At 45.4% G+C, this 20,549-nt stretch overlaps 1 protein-coding gene across 3 annotated transcripts; it reads right to left on the reverse strand.

Annotated features, from left to right (window-relative positions):
- Positions 1-436: 436 nt before the first annotated feature.
- Positions 437-18,817, reverse strand: LOC147133753 (periostin-like). 3 transcript variants are annotated; one of them, XM_086012933.1, is made up of 24 exons: positions 18,598-18,817; positions 17,235-17,333; positions 14,742-14,806; positions 14,447-14,604; positions 13,905-14,069; positions 13,508-13,654; positions 12,898-13,039; positions 10,986-11,198; positions 10,726-10,860; positions 9,476-9,624; positions 8,671-8,807; positions 8,332-8,462; positions 8,125-8,255; positions 6,824-6,926; positions 6,693-6,760; positions 6,172-6,217; positions 6,065-6,100; positions 4,370-4,423; positions 4,031-4,267; positions 3,920-3,955; positions 1,715-1,759; positions 1,469-1,555; positions 885-920; positions 437-792 (listed from the first exon to the last, which is right to left on the reverse strand). In XM_086012933.1, the coding sequence occupies exons 1-24, from the start codon at positions 18,729-18,731 to the stop codon at positions 731-733; spliced, it is 2,616 nt and encodes an 871-aa protein (XP_085869059.1). In that variant the 5' UTR covers positions 18,732-18,817; the 3' UTR covers positions 437-730. The 3 variants fall into 3 exon arrangements, with proteins under 3 accessions (XP_085869059.1, XP_085869057.1, XP_085869058.1); XM_086012931.1 differs by having other exon boundaries at positions 4,031-4,423; positions 18,598-18,816; XM_086012932.1 differs by lacking the exon at positions 1,715-1,759 and having other exon boundaries at positions 4,031-4,423; positions 18,598-18,815.
- Between the last annotated feature and the right edge of the window lie 1,732 nt (positions 18,818-20,549).

Here is a 20,549-nt window from a genome sequence, read left to right on the forward strand (position 1 = left end):
GATTTATAGTTAGAGTCCGCCTTTTCATCATCGTAAAAGATGATTTAGATGCTGACCAATCACACGCATCAAAGATGATTCAAACATTAACAAATCTATTCTACGAGGTTTTGTAAGCAATTTAGTCTTCACCAAATTTACTTGCATTTTTGGAAAAAAAAACGGCCTAAAAAAAAAGCACGTCTTCTGATCGGCATCAAAGACAATTTACACTCCAACAAACCTACACTAAGCATTTTTGTAAACATCAAAGACTGTTGAGACGATATCTTTCGGAAACCGCAAAGACAATTGAGCCTCTTTCAGAAACGTCAAACGCCTAATGTGTGTTTTCTCAGACACATGAAAGGCAATTTAGGCTTCAACAAACTCAAAGACGATTTAGACAATAACTAACCATGTTTTCATAAACATCACAGACAGTTTAGCCTCCATGTATGTATAAAATGTATTTTATTGACCTTGAGATGATTTACAGAATGAATGTAATTGTTGCAAACATTTCAAAGCATCCATTGTGGTGAATGCGAGCACCATTGAAAGCACTAAAAATATATAATAATTCATACATGTCACCTTTTGATCACAGCAATCGTTCATTGCATGAACGTGGCAGTATTCATGCACAGCAATCTCTTTTTTTCAATCCAAATATAAAAATAGAACCGAGATGAGCTTTATTTTGTCTCGGTTGATCCCCGATTGACTCCGTCGACGCTGGACTGGGTCTTCACTGGCGCGTGGCCTTGCGGTGACGCCGGATCAAGCGTGTCCTCCTCCCCCTCATGCCAGCTGAGGACCAAGACCAGAGGAGGAACTCAACAACAAGTCCAAGTCCACGTGCTGTGGTCATTGAGGGAGTGTTGTTGTTTTTGTTTTCTTACCTGGACTGTTCCTGGCAGCGGCAAACTTCCCGCCATCTGCAACATGGACACAATCGTTATTGATGTTGAAAGTGCACAGACACAAGAGGGGAATCTCAGAGCTCCGACGTTGTCCATCAAATAAAACATCAAAGACAATTTAGACGAAAAACGAAACTAGTGTAACTGTTTTCGGAAAACTGAGAACATTTTGAGTCTTTATGAACATAAAACAACGCAAGCATATTCCAACAAGGTCAATGGCGATGCAGACGACTACATACCTATCATATGTGGATTTCTCAAACATCAAAAGCGAAACTCAAAGGCAATTAGTCTACAATAGACCTACAGTAGGCATTTCCTCAACATCAAAGACAATTTAGACGACAACAACGTGTTTCCATAAACATCAGAGATCTCGAGTCGTCAATGAACCTAAACATCAAAGACAATTCACTCTTGAATAAACCTAATGTCCATGATCTAATATAAATGTGCTGAGATTGTACGAGAATGAGGACTTTTTGGTGACTTTTCCTGAAGAAAGTACAAACAAAGTCCAGATGTTCTGACCTTGGAGGTTCCACAAGAAACAAACCAACCTTGGATGAGTTTGGTGATCCTCTCGGATTCCTGTTCTATCAGGTTGGGGTTGCCATGGATGGTGGTGATCCTGGAGAAGTCCGGCCCTGCGTGGGCCAAACACGGCAAGTTAAAAAAAATTGTCCAAAAAACAACAACATCAAAATCAAAAGCAGTGGTTGATTTTTTTTCTTTCACATCCAGTCAACACACAATGCACAATCAAGACTCCTGTTGCTTTTGGGAAATGTAAGCGGAGCCCCTACCATCGATGATAAGCGGCTCGAACTCCGCGGGGAACATCGCTCCACCTTGGGAGGTTGTCGAGAGTCAATCCATTAATTCACCTCAACAGACAGGCAGAGAGACCCTACCACCTCCACCTCCGCCATTACAGAACAACAACAGACGGACGGATGGACAGATGGACAGATAGACAGACACAAAGAAGCCACCACTTCTGCCATCGCCCCACACACACCCACACCCACGCACACGCACTCGCACTCCCACACACATACAACGCCACCAGACAAACAGATATAGACATTCAAACACAGACGCCTCATTGAACCTTTTCCCCAGACCAGAAACTTAACTTGAGTCTAGATCATTCTTTTGGGACTCAAATCTTCTCTCAGGACTACTACCTTCCCTTGAGACCAGGGCCATTTCTCAGAAATAAAACCCTCTCATGGGACTAGAACCTTCTTCCAAGACTTGAACCTTCTCTCGAAATGTGAACCTACTCTCGGGAAAAAACCTTCATTTTGGCCAAGATCCTTATATCAGGACAAGCGCCTTCATTTGAGACTAGCACCTTCTCTCGGGACTAGTGCTTTCCTTAGAACCTAGCACTTTGTCTCAAAACTGGATCCTTCTCCAGGGAACAACACATTCTCTTGGGACTAGAATCTCGAGTTATCTCAGGAGGAAATCCTTCTCTTGGGACTCGAGTCCTTTCCCAGGGCAGCAAGAATCTTATCTTGGGACAAGACTGGATAGAACCTTTACAGGGAACAACATCCTCTGTTAGTACTAGATTCTTCTCTGAGTTACAACATGTCTTGCTAATATTATCTTCTCTAAGGACTGTGACTTTTTCTCAGGACTACGACCTTTTCCTCAGGCCTAGAACCCTATTTTGGGACTAGTACCCTCAGTTGGAAATAAAACCTTCACTTGAGACTAAAATCCCATCTAAAGACTAGTACCTTCTCTCAGGACAAGAACCCTTTCTCATGACTAGAACCTTCACGATGGACAACAATCTTCCCTCAGTACTAAATGGTAAATAGAATCTGCTCTTGGAACTAGAATCTTCATCCTTGCAAAAGGAGCTTCTCCCTTGGGACTAGAACCTTCTCTTCTTGGTTTGGTGATTATGGTTGGCACTTATTTGATTCCCAAATAGACGAATGAATGCATTGATTTTGTGCACTTCATGAAGTTCAGTCCATTGACTGCCACATCCAATATGGTGGACATGCTAACATATCGCAGTAATGGGCCAACGCGCTCGATGAGGCATCTATGTTTTGACATGTCTGTCAGACATCCAAACGTCACGGTGTTGCATCCAGCTGCTTCCATGTAAGAAAACAACTTTTGCTCGAGCTGTTCTTTCCAGGCGTCCACAAATCTGTCAGCGATGCTATTTATGACTTCAGCTGGAACAACTGATTTATTGTTGTTCATTTATTGCTTGTCTCTCTCACCCAACAGCTTTATGAGCCGTCTGCCTTGAAGAAAGAACCAATAAAACGCTTTGTCATTAAACAACAATTTAAAGTCTAGTCAGTAAACATAACATCCGTGTTTTCGGAAACATCTGAGATGATTTTGGAGTCTCTGACAAGCTTGACGTAAGTGTTGTGTTTATGGTGAATCCAGACATGATTTCGAGTAACATCCAACTAGAATGAACCAAAGATCAACACTTGATGAACATTAGAGATGATTCCGTCTTCAAACCTGCCGTGAGTGTTGTTTCAGAAGCAACGCAGACAATCGATGCTTTCATGACCCGAAGGTTCGCTCTTTGTTAACAGAAGTGTGTTTTTGTTAACAAAAACACACTTCAGTCCTCAACAAACCAAACGGACATTTTTTCTTACACATCAGAGAGAATTTTAAAGTATTCGTTTAACGTCATGGACACAACTGCGTAACCTTCAATGGTGATTTAGTCTTCAACAAACGCGATAAGCATTCTTATGAACATGATAATTAATATCAATTATAAATGATGTCATCAAAGTTTTGTTGGACTGCACTAGCATTTTTTTGTGGTTTCTTTGCAGTTACAGATTATTCAAGATGCTACCGATGCCTGTCGGACTTTTTGGGCAATATCCGGTGCACACCATGAGAATGATGTCTGAGGCACACCAAGGTAAGTTGGAATGATGATGATGATGTCGCTTCTGTTAGACACACAAAGAAACATCCTCAGAGGATGAGAAACTGACCTGTAATCGTCTTCCCTTCTGATACCACTTGTCCACCTAAAATTTCAGAAGTCACCGATTATCTCCCAGCATTTGGAGGCCATTAAGAATTGCAGAAGGTGGACGTCTTACCCTCGATGACCCTGGTCATCTTGGTCATGCCGGGCTCCTTGATCACTCGTGTTACCTTGGTAACGGAGGGCTTCCTCTCGACGACGCCTGTTACCTCGGTGATCACCGGCTCGCCCCGCACCACCACCTTGGTGACCGTAGGCTCCGTATCGATGACCTGCGTTACCTTGGTAATGGAGGACTCGCCGTCCACCACCCGGGTGACCGTTGGCTCCGTATGGATGACCCGGGTTACGGTGGTGATGGAAGGTTCGCCGTCCACCACCACCTGGGTGACCGTGGGTTCAGTTTTGATGACCCGCGTTACCGTGGTGATGGAGGGTTCGCCTTCCACCACCTTGGTGATCGATGGTTGCTCTTCGATGACCCGGATCACTTCGGTTTGTTCGGGGACTGCGAGGAGGAAGCGGTGGCATCAATACCCGGAAGGGAACATTTACACTCGTCACATTAACAGGTCAACAAGACACTTTTATCAGTCACAACTAACTTTACTGATCGTGTACATTTTTTTTGTCCCTTTAGGTAGGGCTCCCAAACCAAAACTAATCTTAGCATTGTGAGACAATGTTAGAGTTAAAAATGAGGGCTTCAGGACAGGGTTAGTGTTTCTAATGAAGGTTTTTAAGTTTGAGTTTTAGATTAGGATTTTGTTACAGAGTTAGTCTTTCAAACACAGCTTGCATCAGCCACATGACTTTATCTGTTTACACACAAGCAACATGTCAATGATAATTCTAAAATGCTACTTGCAGAACATGGGGGAAACATCAGGCAGCACTAGTCCAACTTGTAGTATCTTCTACTTTATCTCGTCTATGTTACCCAACACGCAGAGTTCACTGCAGGGCTGACAGCCTAATGAGCTTGTTACCAAATGCCAGCATTTGATATGCCAGCAGCTCTGGGTGGACTTTAAGAGCGGCCGTTGACAGGAAGCATGAATGTAATCGGGGTCTGGAAGCTTGGGAGGATTCCATCAACGGAGACGTCCAAAAATTCCACTTTGGCTCTTCTCCGATCAAAACATGAATCCCGAAAGAGGCCATTAAGCAAAAGTGCTAACACCTGGATGTCACTTTTGGGCGTCCACATATTAACAAGAGACCAGGAAAGCCAGGAAGGGAAAGAGTTGAACCGCATTATGGAGCTTCCACACTTCTGGGAAGACTCTGGACTGCTTTGGTGAGAATTTGCCCATTCATCCAACTTTTGCTCATGCCAGTGTTTGATGTGGAAGAAAAAAAGGCTGTCAAACCTTTTTCTTGCACATCAAACTCATCCATGCATTCCTTATGCACCTTGACCATAAACAAATGCATCCAAGCACTCCTTCACCTCAAACAGATTCATCCAATAATTTATTCAATACCAAACAGCTCCAGTGAAAGAGCTCAAATCCGTTAGTTTGGGTTTTCATCCCAAACTATGGGATCCGAGCACTGCTTCACCTCAAACTAATCCTTCCAACACTAAACTGACGGAAACAGATCGATGCATGCACTGACTCGGCACACGCAGAGCCATCCAGGCACTGACTCACTTATTACAAACAGATCCATCTAAGCACTCCTTTGCCTCCAGCTGATCCATCCGAGCACCAGTTTGCCTGAAACAAATCCATCTAAGTACTCACTCGGCACATCCAAGCACTTGTTGATCACAAACCGATGCGTCCGAGCAATCCTTTCATGGTAGAGTGATCCATCTAAGCACTATTGACCTGAAACAGATCCATCCAAGCACTCATTCACATGTTAGCATTCTTTCCCTTGAAACAGATGCATCGGCACACTCCGTCTCCATTGAAGAAACCCATCCCAGCAAACAGACCAATCCGAGCACTGATCCAGTTCAGCCCTTCTTCACCACAAATTGATGCATCGCCGCACTTCTTCACCACAAACGGGTTAATTCAAGCACTCATTTCCCACAAACAGATCCATCCAAGCTGCCATGTGCCTCGAACAGATTCTTCACCACAAACTCTTGCGACCAAGCACCAAATCTGACAGAATGAGCAAGAGGCCTTACCTTTCTCGGTGTACTTTGTCGTAGTGATGGTCCTCCCTGTAGACAAACAAATGGCTTTAGCATATTTGGCACGTGAAGCTCAGGCTCAGCAGAGGAAAAAGACTTACTGAGGAAGGTGAGCGGGATCTCGGCGTAAGAGAATCCGGACACAAACTGTGGAGAACAAAAACCAGAAGGGAAGGTCACACGGAGTCCCTGAACCAACGTCAAGAGACAGTTTCACCCTGATGTCACAGGTACTTCCGGGTGGCAGAAGACAGCTTTTGCCAATGGCACACCAGAAAAGCAAACATTTTCTACATAGCTGACAGAAAATGCCCTCCACAAACCAGATGACGGAGGTTTGGTTGTCCCTTTACAAGTGGCACCGGACAGTCTTGCGATCTTCTCTGTCCAACTATTTACGACATCCACTCGATTTGTCCGCTATAATTTTGTGTCTTTAAGTAAAACAAAAAAACGGCGAAACCTTTTGGGGTATATTCGGTGGCACACACCACAAACACAGCAAGTTATTGTAATGGTTTCAGTTTAGGTCAGCGGCAGCTACTCATTTTTCTGCCATTGGTAGTACCCTTTTGCATCTTTTGGTTGCAAAAGACTACAAAATGCTCATGTTTTTTCCTACCTGAATCTTGATGTACTTGATGAGCTTCCTGAGGAGGAACAGCAGGTCCTCGCGACCCACGGGGAGATCTGCAAGGAAAATTCAGACATCAGCAGAGTGGAACAGCTTCTGTTACTTTGTCGAGCGCCAACCTGCTGGATAGAGAAGGTTGTTCACCACGTGGATCACGCCGTTGGTGGCCATCAGGTCACTCTCAGGAACATCCACAGAGTTGACGTGAATGGAGTTGTTCACCTGGATGAAGACAGGAAGACTCTCAGGTACCATACAGTGGCTGTGACAATGACTGGGATTACATCAGAGTAACCATAAACCTACTATAATCAGGCGACCCTTTTCAGGTATCCTAAAACCTAACCCTAACCTTGAACCTGAACCATAACCGCCCTCTAATCCCCAAACCTTAATCCTACCTCCATCCCCCTGACACTGAACTCCTAACCCTAACCCCTCATGATCATTCCGAGTTTGTAGTTTGGGTTTCAAATATTTATTTTGTGACACCAGTCCTAAAATGTGTCTGACACACTTTGAAAGTGTGGATAAGGTGGATACCAGTGCCCAAAAAAACTCCCAGATGTGTTTAACAGCACCACCCCAATAATGAGCATTAACTAAAATCTTTTTGTTAGCGTATTTGGTTAGCGCAAGAAGTGACTTCCTAGTGGTAACTTTGAGATTTGATGGCGAAAGCAGGCCCATCTGCTTAATGACGGAACTTCCTGCAATCAGGAGGCGGCTGAGTCACTCGAGGATCACTTTCCCCTCCTCCACAACATATTTGTGTCCGACGCGTCAAGCGCCCACGTTCGATGTCACCAGATAGCCTGGTGGGTTGTCATGGAGCTCGAGTGTCGCTCCCGAATGGAAATGACGGCGGCCAGCTACTAACGACGCTTGGACCGCAGCCAGAGGTCACATCTCAGCAAGTAACGCCACATTTGATTTCGAAAATGGTTCAAATGTGGAGGTCAAATTTGATACAATACAAAAAATGTTGTCACTATCATGAAACTACACCTGATCATGTCGGAATAATTCATTCTCTTATTCTACTGTATTATTAATGACCAATTAACCAATTCACGTATTTGAAGAAAAACATTTCACTCTCATGCCTTCATTTATTCTTTAGAATATACATATCAATTAATTAGAGCATGATTTCATTGTAAATGTTTCAAATGTGGATGTAAAATTTGTTTTGTTTTACAAAAATGTTTTATTCATCTATTGAAGGCATTCATTTTGTAAAAAAAATCTGTCAAAGACTATCTTCTAGTGAAATTTTTCATTTTCACTTTTCAAAATAAGTCAAGTATAATTATTTTTTTGGGACTTCACAGGTTTCCAGTGAGATGAATGACAATAAGTAAATACAAGAATGAATCAAGACATTTTCATTTCAATAAAAACAAAGAGAGTGACTCACGGACAAAACTTGCAGGTTCCTGCCCTGCAGCGTCTTCAGCAGATTGGTCACGCCCCCTTCCAGGCCGCCATTGATGAAGATGCCGCGGGCCACGTGGTAGAGCAGGATGGTCCTCAGCGCCGTCGCGTCGCCTGTCAGAAGGCAAAGCCGTTTTCGGTTGGGATCTCGCCGGCCTGGCGGAGCCTGTAAAGCGGTCAACCGACGGACTTTTCAGCAGCATCACGTCGTCAATCGTCATGTCCGCGAAGGCGTCGTCGGTCGGTGCGAAGACGGTGAACGAGCCCTCCTGCTCGAGCAGGTCGGTCAGATTGGCCGTCGCCATCAGGGACAGGAAAACTCTGGATTCATTGCAAACACAATGCCACGAAATCATCGAGAAGCGGCAAGTTTTTCGAGCGAATCAGATTTAAAAAAAAAAAAAATCTTGGATTGATGTCACAACTGGAAAAAAAAAACATGGATACACGCATACGCACGACTGAATTTTTGTCTGGTCCAACACATTTCATTTGCGCGTATGAGCGGCAAAAAATATCTGGTCCTCACTTGAAACGTCCGTCGTCCTTGAGGATGTCGTAGGTGGTCTTGTGCGAGGTTCTGATGATGGTCCTGATGAGGTGGAGGACGCCGTTGCTTCCTTGCTTGCTGCCACGCACCATGCAGGCGTTCTCGATGCACACCGCCTAAAACGCGACACGCGCGCAAGGGCATTGCTTCTCAAACTGGGATTCCAAGAAACGCATTTGCGAGAAAATTGCATTTGAGTCGTTTGATCAACCTTGATGTTAGTCTCTCGAAATGACGTCTTTTCGTACGGCTTTTTGTCCTTCGTGAAAGCCGAATTGAGTTGAAACTATACGACTTTTTTCCTCCCGAAGTGTGACATTGTTACCAGACGAGAACATTTTACTTTGATGCAAATGTTTCTCAAAACATGACAACTTTTTCTCACGTAAACCTGACTTTGTGAGCGTAGCATTACTACTAATTCCTTTCTAAGATTGGCAACTTTTTGGGGCGCCACATCTCATTTCCGATGTGCGATACTAGCAAATTCAGTTCCGAGCTCCGAAAACCTGATCTGGCGTTTGGATTGTGAGCCTGCCTGGGCCCGAAAACGTTTGCAAAATCCCGCCCTGCCTTTGAGATCGGGGTGTAAAGTCTGCTGATCGTCATGTTGATTGTAATCAACGGCAAGTCAACGAGGCAAAGCAAACCCAGATGAGATTTTGACGTAAGAGGGAGCAACGCGGATCTTCTGCCAGGCTTTTATTGAATTTGCAAAGACTTTGGCCCTCACTTGAGATTCATTTGTATATTCCCAAACAAGTCTCATCCGGCGGGAGCTCACCGTGCGGTAGATGAAGACTCGCAGCAGCTTTCCGCTCATCGTCTCCAGCAGCTGGCCGTTGTAGAGCTCGTTCAGCGTGATCTTCCGCTTCAAGATGTGGTTTTGCAGGAGGTACCTCAGCACCGTCTGGTCGGTCGCCATCACCTCGTCTGACGAACGCAATCAACAAGACGGACAGGAAGATGGCGACTTGGGATGCGTGAGCTCATGTTTTTCCCCGTCCGTAAGATGCCGGGAGGTACGCCAGACGGAGATGCGAGAAGACAGAGTGTGCGGGAAATTGAAATGTCAAGAGCTGAGTTATTGCCGCCGGGTCAAGCTGTGGCCTTGTGGAGTTGACTTATGAGAATTTTGCCAGCATACTCCGCACAAAGACAAAGACGAACGTTCAATTTCTTTGCATCCTAGCGATGCCCATTTTTCTACTCGAAAAATTTATTTGGCAGCCATTGGACAAAATCTTGAGTGCAAGGACTCCTGGAAATGTCTGCTTTAAAGCCGCCTGGAAGACTTCCTGTGTCTTTTCAGGCATGAGGGCTCGAGACTTTTTTGTAAGGATACTCATGACAGACAAGTTGAGCAAATTTCATGTTGCCAAATGAAACTGGCTTCAGGGGCTGAATTTGGAAAAATGCTTTTCATTTTATGGCGACTCATTTCAAATTGTACAGGCACCCTGGAAATGACCTTGAGATGCCCACTTCGTGAGCCTCAGATGGCTGCTTCAAACCCGAATGGCCGACTTCCGGCATGGTATGGGTGAGAATTTTTTCATGGCTCTACTTGTGAGCGACACGACCACCAAATTTCATGTTACGATGTCAAACCACCTTCGAGGGCTTCCTTTGTGCTGAAGCCCCGACCTGGTGGAGTTGATTTATGAGAGCTTTTTGGGTTTTGGCAGAAATGATCACATTTCAGATTGATTGCAATTCAGCACTGCTCATCTGTCTTGTGTACAAGGTTCCAATTTGATAGCATAGATGGGACAAAAACTCTTGGGAGGAGTTTGTCTTTGACGAATCCTGGCATTGACCAAAAACACCGGCCATTGAAAGGCCACTTGAACAAAAATGGCACACGTTTGGTGTTTTTTGGGGACTTTTTTGGGCGGATCTACTGCAAAGTGAAACTGGCTCCAGGGGCAACACTTTTGACTTTTGTCAAATCCTCCAAAGTTACAATTCCGATGACTCCAAATGTTGACACGTTTTCAAAGTCGATCCCCATAAGTCTGGGGATGGACTCACTGGTGAAAGCCGAGTTGACGGGGGCGAGGAGCGTGTACTCGGTCTTAGGGCCCAACGCAGAGGCTAAGCCCAGTTGGGACATCATGTCGCTGAAGGTGCTCTGGTCTTTGCCCATCAGTTCCATCACATTCTTGGCTGAAACACAACAGTCACTCGTTAGTATCAATTTATGCTACGCATGATGAGCAGAGAGCGAGGAAAGTGGAAGCTGCTTGACTGCTGAGGAATTGTGCCGGAAATAGCGGCGCGCTTGTTCTTACCCGAGTTTGGCACCAGGACCTGGTCAATGAGGTGAATGACGCCGTTGGTGGCCACGATGTCCTTCTTCAGCACCATCTTGATGCCGTTGACCGTCAGACTGTCGCCGTCGCAGCCGATCTCCACGCTGCTGCCCTCCTCCGTCTCGTACACCGAGCCCGCCATGATGGCTTCCGAGCACTGGACGCTCTTCAGCAGGTGGTAGTTCACCAGGGCTGCCACAGAAGGAAGGAAGGAAGGAAGGAAGGAAGGAAGGGAGGAAGGGAGGGAGGAAGGAAGAATGTCAGTAGAGGTCAACCCACTCCAACACTCACATAATTTGGGATCATTTCCAAAAGTCCCTCTTTTCCCAGAACTGAACAAAAACAAACATTGAAGTCAATGAGACATTCAACCAAAAAGTTCCCCAGCTTTCCCATTCCAAATTCAAACTCTTCTGCTCATTCAGCCATTTTCCAAAGAGTCCCACGTGGCCAAACACCCACACCTTTCACAGTAAAAGTTTCACAATAAAATCCCAAACTTGAAATGTTTTTTAACATAACCGCCGGCGTCTGGCCAAAACCTCGTAAGTCACATTTGGGGGAATTTCATATTTATTCAAAAATGGATACTATTGTTCAGTCCACACAAGTTATTTTGACACATTATTGACAAATTTAAAGTGTTGTAAATGGCTTGGAACAAACTTGCCATTTTTGGGCTCTCCTGAAAATGGACTTTTTTCAGAGGTACAAGCTTTTGGCCCGATGCCCGCGATATGTACGTTCTCCTTCCGCATTTTGACTGACTTGAACAACACCAACATCAAGTTTCACGTTTTACCTTTTGACAATTCAGTTTGATTTTACGGAATTTCAGTTTCGTGTCTTCAGCAGTCACAGCCAAGTGCTTCATGGAAGTAAAACGCAGTCATACCCTATCGCACTGATAAAACAAAGAACAACATTGCCCGGCATGGTGTTTTTGTATTTGTGTGTTGAGAAACGGCAAAATGGCAGCAGCAGCAGCAGCAGCAGCAGCAAATGAACAACAAAACCGCCAAGATTGGAAGAGTCAAGCCTTGGGTCCCTGGGCCACCCAGCGGGGCCAACTTGCACTGGTGACACCAGCAAGACCAGCACAAAAACACAACAAAACCATGTCGGCCTTTGCTTTTTTTTCCTTATTTCTTTAAGCACGGCAACAAACTCGGACGGACTTTTGTCCCGCAGGCATAATGACTGCGAAAAGTTTTTGCAACAATGAGGCACATTGTTCTGTGTTTGTCAGCCATCGTACAAGTAAGCAAAGAAAAGAGACCTGCACTAAGCGAGAAGTTCACATCATAAAAACCACGTCCAGGTCCAAGGCTACTTTTTGGCCAAATGTGAGCGAATGGTCCACGGAGGACGTGACTCACGGAGGACGCGAACGCTGGCTCGGGCTTCCTGGCTGGCCGACGACCGCGTGACTAAACGGTTGGTCGGCCGCCACGGCGGAAGTCGTAAATCTGCCTCGTTTGTCCCCCTTTGTGGACGGACGCCTGTGATACGTGCCGAAAGTCTTCCCGCAGCAAGACAACAGTCCAAAAACAAAGCCAAAAGACAACTACGACAGGTTGAGAAAGATAAATTGACATCAAGATTGACATCAAGATGGAGTGAAAATCCGGCCAGTGGTGGTTTTGAGAGTCAGACCTGGACCAAGGATGGTTTTGAATTTCAAAAGTCAAAACAGGAAGGGCACCGGTTGCTTGCCTGTCAGTCGCGGCATGAGGCACCAAATTCCAGTTTGGACATTTGAAAGCCAAACACATCGTCGGTCCACTTTTGACATGCGTATACTCAAAAACTTCACCGGCAGGCTTTCCACACACGTCAGTCACCACATGCCGCCCCGCACCCCCCTCCAAACGAAGATGTGGTATCATACCCGCAATGATGTCTTTGTCCCCCATGAGTCGCTCCAGGTGGCCCGATCCCAACCGGTCGAAGGCGGCGTTGGTGGGGGCAAACAACGTGTAGTGTCCTGGCTGGTCCAGCTTGTCCATCACGCCCGAGGCCAACGCGGCCATCTGGTGGCACAAAGGTGGCCGCGGGTTGTTGGCTTCTTGCGTTCCGTTTGGGCTTCAAACTCACTTGGCTTTGAGCCGCTTTTAGAGCAGATGTTTTGGGTGTGTTTCTTTTTCTCATAAAACATTTGGGGGGGCCATAATGAAATATATCACAATACGTTTGGTGTCATCGAGACTAAACAGGACAGAAATAATTGACTTCAGATCAAAATAAAAAGAAATCCACAGAAATGTATATTCTGCCTGAAATAAAGTACAAGTATAGCTTTTTGTCGTAATTAGTTTTGACAAAAGTGTATGGTTATTTTTTCCTCAACTCTCGGTTGACATGTTATTTTGGTTCATCAAACTTAACCGAGTGCAGATTGTGATTTCTGCCCAGTTTTCTCTCATTTCTGGCAACTAAAAACCTCTGGGACTTTTTCCCGTTAGCAAGTTGGCATGTTTGGGAGGGTGGCGCGTTCTTACGCTGAAGGAGGAGAGCTGGTCGTGCACGTCCAGGACGCCTTTGATGGTGTTGACGACGGCGCTGATGACCTGGTCGATGACGTGCACCACGCCGTTGGTGGCCACCTGGTTGGCGTGGACGATCCTGGCGCAGTTCACCGTCACCACCTTCACATCATCGACCAGAGTTTTACTTTCCTTCCTTCCTTGACGCCGGCTTTTTCCACGCTTGAGCTCAAGGGCCACGTTTTGATTGTTGAAATGGACGATCAGCGGCAAAGTGATTGGAAGAAATTTGGCAGGAAGTTTGATCGCGGAAACGCGGAAACCGCCAACCGTCGCGAATGATGCGACTGGCCGGCGGCGGTGCGGACGGGTGTGGCGGCGGTGGGGGAGGAGGAGGCTCCTCCTCACTCACCCCGTTGGCGTAGTGGTTGATGTGCAGGTCCAAGTCGTTGTACATGGACGCGACCCTCATGCCGTCCTTCATGTCTTTGGTCAGCAGGCGCGAGTTGAGCATGTGGAAGCGCAAGGCGTTGTACAGCTCCTTGTTGACGTTGCCCACCAGCGCCGAGCGCACGCTCTGCAATCACACCGCCGCCAAACGCAACAATCACTTCACTTCTCAAACTGTCCGTCGGTGAGCTTTGTGGGGACCCGGCTGTGATTTGCGGGGGGGGGGGGCTAGGGTGCACTCTGTGAGGGCTTTATGGGGGCACAGGAGGGGGCATTATGGTGCATTTTGTGGGGGGGTGTCCTGACGGCTATGGCGTGAATGGTGGGGGGCATTAAAATGGCACAGGTGCACTCCAAGAGGCCTCTTTGTGGAGGATTTACGGGGGCTCGGGCACTCGGGGGAGGGCCTTGGCTCCCATCGGCTCTCATGTAAGTCCGAGCCCGACTATGGGGGGGGCCGCGCATTCGGGGAATGAGCCCCGGAACGGCCGCCAGCGTACTCACGGCGTCCAGCCGGTCCCAGGCGTCGTTGCTGGGCGCAAACATGGTGAAGGAGCCCCCGCCCTCCAGCTCCTCCCTCAGCTTGGAGATGTCCGCGTACTGCTGCGTCCACACCGCCTTCACCGGGCCCAGGGTGCCGTACACGTGGTCAATGGGAGCCACTTTGACAAAAAGTCAGCGTCCAAAAGAAGACAAATGATGGCATGTGAAAACCTTTGGGGCCAGAGGAGAAGTTGGGGGTCGGGGGGTGGGGGGGGGGGGGGGGGATTCCGATATGTCAATAATATGAGGCACCGACCTGCGGGACATCCTTTCATGCCTTCCAGACGCATGTAGCCGGGACAGCACTCGTACACCACCATGCTGCAAAAGGGGGCGGATAAAGAAGAAGACAAAGAAAAAGAGGGAAAAGATGAAAACGGAAAAGAAGAATCAGAAGAAAGAGCAAGAGGCGAAAGTCGAAGAATTCATACACTAAATGCTTGACGCTTAGAATTTTGACAGTAGACGTCTTGATTCTTGTGTTCATACACTAAGCCGCGCTCAGCATTTAAGCATAAATGTCGGCATGCTCGACTCACTCAGCGCTCAGACAATAACGGTTCTCTCACTATCCATTCATCCAGTCGCTTTTTAAGCACCAACGAACACGATGCTCTCCCGGTCAGCATCCACACAATGAATCAACGCCATGCTCAAGATTGCCTCCAAATGCCCAGCGCAGCGGTGTCTCAGCATCCCCGCGCCGAGCTCTTTTCATGAGAGCTCGTCCAACGGGACGAGAGCGGCCCGGCGCTGCGCTCGCAAAAGCAAGCAAGCGGGTCAGATTGCCGATTGCCTGCTGAGTTAAGAGACAACAGTACTTCTCCATAACAACTTTCTCGCTCTCACACACGCACACACACACACACACACACACACAGGCGTTGTGTAAAATGTGTAAATATTCACACACACAGCTGGACATCAGGAGGCCATGATGTCATCGCCCACTGACAGGCAAACAGATGCGCTCCACATGTGCACAAATTCAACACACGTTTTGGACAAATCCCCCAAAAAACAAAAAAAAAAAATCACCCAGTAGCGCCCCCTGGAAAGTTTGAGAAAAAAAAAAACAAAAATCAGCCCCAGACACCAGTTACACCATTCAACACAAAATCGGGCTGGGGTGTTTAGGCGTCGATCCTAACAAGACACACAAAAAAGGACTCAAGGACCCATGTCCCACATTGAAGCGGAAGTTGACCATTTTGGGATGATGGCCTGCTTTCAAAGTTTCAGGGCAATTTTGAGGATTTGCCCTGAAATTGGCTTTGTTTTAAAAAGTCAGCCCCCACAGGCAGTTTCAAGTGGAAGCGAGAACTTGGGTGTACATGTCTGCGATAAGTTGTCTCAAGGACCCGTGGCTCAAGTTGAACAGGAAGTCCGCCATCAAAGTTTGATGCTCAGTTTGCCATCAAAAATTGACAGAATTCCGCCGCTGAAGCGAAAGACACAAAATTGGCTGCACCGGGGTTAACCGGGAAAAATAAAAAAGAACAATTAGCTCTGAGCAAAACTAAACGGCAATAAACAAACTGTGGCAGGCTTTTGACTTTCTGGACCTGGCTTGGACACCTCTGACCTTTCGTTTTACAGTGTACGCTGTTAAACAAAATAACATTTAAAAAAATGTTGGTTTTGTTTGACAGGGTTGACCGCGGAGCAGGAAATTGGGTGGACGTGCCTGTCACAACAGGACTAAAAAAAACAAAACAAAACAAAAGCCCGAAGTCAGACATTTTGTTTTGAATCTGCAACATCCCACTGACAGCTGTTTCTAATATTTTGAAGGCCGTACAAGTCAACATGTTAGGTGCGCGCACACACTGCAAGAGTCTGGCACTAGTTACCATTTTTTTTTTCCCTGCCAAGTAATCAAAAAGCTCCCCTGTGGCCTCATCAGGCGGCAATTTGTGTTTTCCTTCCTGCGTTTACGCTTGAAGGTCTCGCTCAAGTCGTCGTTTCTTTAGCGCTATTATTGTTTTATTGTTAGTTTGTCGGCAAACCGACGCACGTGCGCGTCTCAAGGCGTTTTGTCTTTGTTGTGAATTGCTTCCATGCCAACTTCCGACGTTTGCTGAAAAGACGACAGAAACCGCAAATCCCCCGGCCGGCCGGCCGGCCGGCTTTGAATGATTAATCTGTTTGCTCGTGGGGATTTTTTTTTTGTCGGGGGAGTAATTGTGTACATTGATTTTATAAACAGCTGCAATTTACCTTCGATAGCGCTTGTGGCCTTAACCGCCCAAAATTGGCCCGGTAGTGGCGACGGGAAAATTCAGCGCCAGAAAACCGTTCAACTGAACGACGTGAAATTTGCTCTGCGGCTCCATCGCGATGAAACCCACAAAAAAGTCTCAAGAAGCCATGCCCAAAAAAACGCAAGGAGTCAGACAGTTTGGTTTGAAGTGGCCATTTTAGGCTGATTTTTGCCATTTCTAGGGCCAAGTGATTTTGTCCCAATGCTAGTCCCAATTTTGAGCAACATGAACTTTAGTAGATATATCATCCGTGAGCAGACCTACAAAAAAGTCTCAAGGAGCAATGGCCACAAAGACAGAGGGAGTCGGACATTTGGCTTTGAAGCAGTCATTCTCCAGTGGAGCTTCAAAAATGGACCCCGAGAGAGTTTTTGACAATTCTGCAACCAAAGCTTTTTCCACTTAGCAACTTGACATTTCGTAGACATTTCTATTGTGAGAACACCCACCAAAAAAAGTCTCAAAGGGGGGGTGATGACACTTACGCTTTCTTGCCACAGATGGCGCCTTTGTACCAGTTCCTGCATGTGCTGAAGTATTTCTTCTTGGTCCCCAGAACCTGCTGCAGGGCACACACGTTGGGCCTGGATGGGGATTGGGGGGGGGCAGATGTGAAGGGAAGAAAGGGGGCAGCAAAGGTGGAAGTTGTTGAGTGATGAGACGGCCACGAGACAGAAAGAATGTGTACAAAGGAAGCACAAACTCCAACGCTTCATTTTGTCTCACTGATGTCATGCAAAGTTTTTTTATTCGGGGAGGGGGGGGGGGGGGGACATCGATTCCCAGGCTGCGTTTTTATTTTTACTGCCCAACTCGCATCGCCTCCTCTGGATTGTATCAATCAGGTTTTGACATTTAAAAAGGCATTCGACGCCTTGTTTTTTTTCCCACTTGAATTAAGAAAAAAAATTCTTCCACGTAAAGAAAAAATCTTTGAGGTCAAATATGGGTTTTGATTATTTTGATTTGATATTACTGAAAATATACCGTATGCATAAAACTTTTTTGAAAAGTCTATATTATATTGAACTTTAAATGGTAATAGGAAAAACTTCAAAGCATTTTTCTAAAATTAAATTGATTTGATAAATCTGAAAAGTTTTTTGCGCGGGTAAAAAATGCACAACATGCACACTTTCAACATTTTGGCATTGAATAAAAAGCCTTTTTCACATGAAATGTACATTTAAAGCTAACGTGTGTAGTTGCCATTATTATTCACTCTGATTATTACATATGTAAATTCACATTATTATTTGGAAACATGGAACTTTGTTCAATTCATACATGTTTCTTTCACTTTTTTCCCTCAAAAAGGTGGACTGTTTAACCACAGAAATGTCACATTTTTTTCCCCGTACTCAATAAATAAAATTGACAGTCAAAACAATCCTTATTTTTTTTCTTGAATACTTTTTTGTCAGGTGACTTTTTTTTCCTCCAAAACATTTTCAAATATGGGACTTATTATTTACTAAAAGATACATTTCTTTTTTGTCTGAAAATCCCGCAACTGATTTTTCTCCCAAAAGTGTGCATTATTTTCAAAAATCTTAACATTTTTCACAGTTCTTTTCAAACTAGGAAACACATTTTTTATGATTTTTTTTTCATATAGGCAATACAGTACTTTGTCCTGGTGACATTCTTTAGTACTACTTTTTCCCCTCTCTGTTTTTTTTTTTTTTTCCTTAAAAACAGAACTTTTTACCCCATAAAAAAAAAAGAAAAAACCATTTCTCCAAAATGTCATGTTATTTTCTGAAGCCTTTTTGACTTGTAGGCTATTTTGTGCTCCTACTGCAAAGACCCCAAGAAAATGTTCCCCAAATGTCTTTTGGTCCTTACCCCTCACTTCTGGCCCGGATGCGGCTGTGGCTGACGATCTTGTCGTAGGCCGACGCGTCCACGCCGGCCAGCGAGCACAGCGCCACCAGCAGCAAGGCGGCCGCCGTCACCCGATGCATCCTGGGAGTCGTCATGATCCGCACACGCTCACTGCAACCCTGAAATGAAAATCACTTGCTGAGATGTGTGAGCACCAGTGGGCCGGCTGCCTCTTTTATACCAACACTCACACACGCACATCCAGGGCCGAGACCTGCCCCCCCCCCCCCGCTTCCCCATCACCTCCCACCCGAGCTCAGCTCAGTCGGTTTGTGGCCCCTCCCTCCCTGGTTGACACCTCCATCCCATCCCGGAGCACCCGGGACGCCCTGGCATGTTCCGCAAAACACACAACAATGTCGACAGACGCGTTTTGCGATGCTGTCATGATGTTACGATTGCACTAGGGGCAAAGGGAGCAGTGCCCCGCGGGGCTAAAAGTCTTTCATTTTGAGTACAGTGCATGCATTTCATTTTTTAAATCAGTTCCGTGTCCAAGTATGGGATTCAAAATCCCGCCTCAAATGAATTCTGCATAGCAACAAGTGAGCCTAGGATGCATGAGGGGCAGGGGGAGAAGTGCCCCACTGGCCTCATAAGATGGATCCGTTCCCGGATGTCAGCAGCGAAATAGTGACACCAAACACAAACATTTTCTCATTAGTCTATCCTCGTAAATCGTCATTAGATGGGTTTAACAACGATCTTATGATCTTACGAAAATGTATCGAAATCTTTATTCATATATACATATACATATACGCACATATACACACACACCAAAATGTAACTCATAACCCTGTCTTGAGGCCTTTTTTTTTTTGCAGCTAATGAATTCTGCCTAGCAGGTGATACATGTCACTTAGCCAGGAAAAGTGTATTTCTGGAAATTCTAAATGTGCCCCGAAAAAGAAAGAAAAAAAAAAGGTTCTAAATGTATTTGGGTCACAATTAGATGCACATAGCAATGCTTGAATGACCGCAGTGTTTTGGGGACAGAGGGAAGAGTGTCCCATCACTTCCAGAAGGAAAAAATCATCATCTCTTAGCGTTTATATTTGATATAGAGCAGGGATTTAATGGTGAAATCAATGTGACGAGTCAGATTAAAAACATTAAAAATACGATTTCTATACAATTTTTTTTTTCTAAAAAACACAGTAAACTGTGTTGTACACGCTCAGATATAGGCTTTGTTTATTTTTTTTCATAAAAAATGAATCGACTGTTGATTCTGACGAGACGCGCGCGCGCACACACACACGCACATCGTGATGTGAAGTAAAAGTGAGTATATGCAGTTGAACAATGTGTGTGGCGCTTGAGTGCATTTTCATGATTTGGTGCCTTCGGGCAGCTGATCATTTGCTCATTACTTGGACTTTACGACTTGTATCTTTCACTTTTATGACTTTTTATGCTTTCTTTTTATGACTTAAAGAAAAAAAATCTGTTAACACTTTTTATGAGCGGGATTCATCACTTGTTTTTAAAAGCAAGCCCAAGCACAGCGATGGAGAATGTACTTTTTTTTTTATGAGGGGGGGGGGGGGCGCAGTCAATCAAAATAAGGATTTCTGTGACGTGCGCCACATGAGGGATGAAAATGAAATGATTTGATGTCGTCAATGAAATGACTGATGCTGAATGCTGCTGTGACGTCTCCCTCTAGAGGTCAAAATGTGTCAGTGCAAGACGCCTGGCACGTCCACAACCGAATTCAAAGTAAAAGTTTTCAAGAGACATTAAAAAGAAAATCACCCAAAATAAAGTTGAAGACAGTATTTTGTTTGCTTCTCAAATGTTTTTTCTAGAATCAGCTTTTTCTGTTAACTGATTTTTTTCTCTCCTTATTTTCTACATTTTTTTTGCTAATATAAAGAAATATAGATTTTTTTTTCTGCAAATATATA

The sequence above is a fragment of the Filicampus tigris genome, chromosome 17, assembly GCF_054856515.1.
Source record: "Filicampus tigris isolate MCC_2025a chromosome 17, RoL_Ftig_1.0, whole genome shotgun sequence".
Classification (NCBI taxonomy): domain Eukaryota; kingdom Metazoa; phylum Chordata; class Actinopteri; order Syngnathiformes; family Syngnathidae; genus Filicampus; species Filicampus tigris.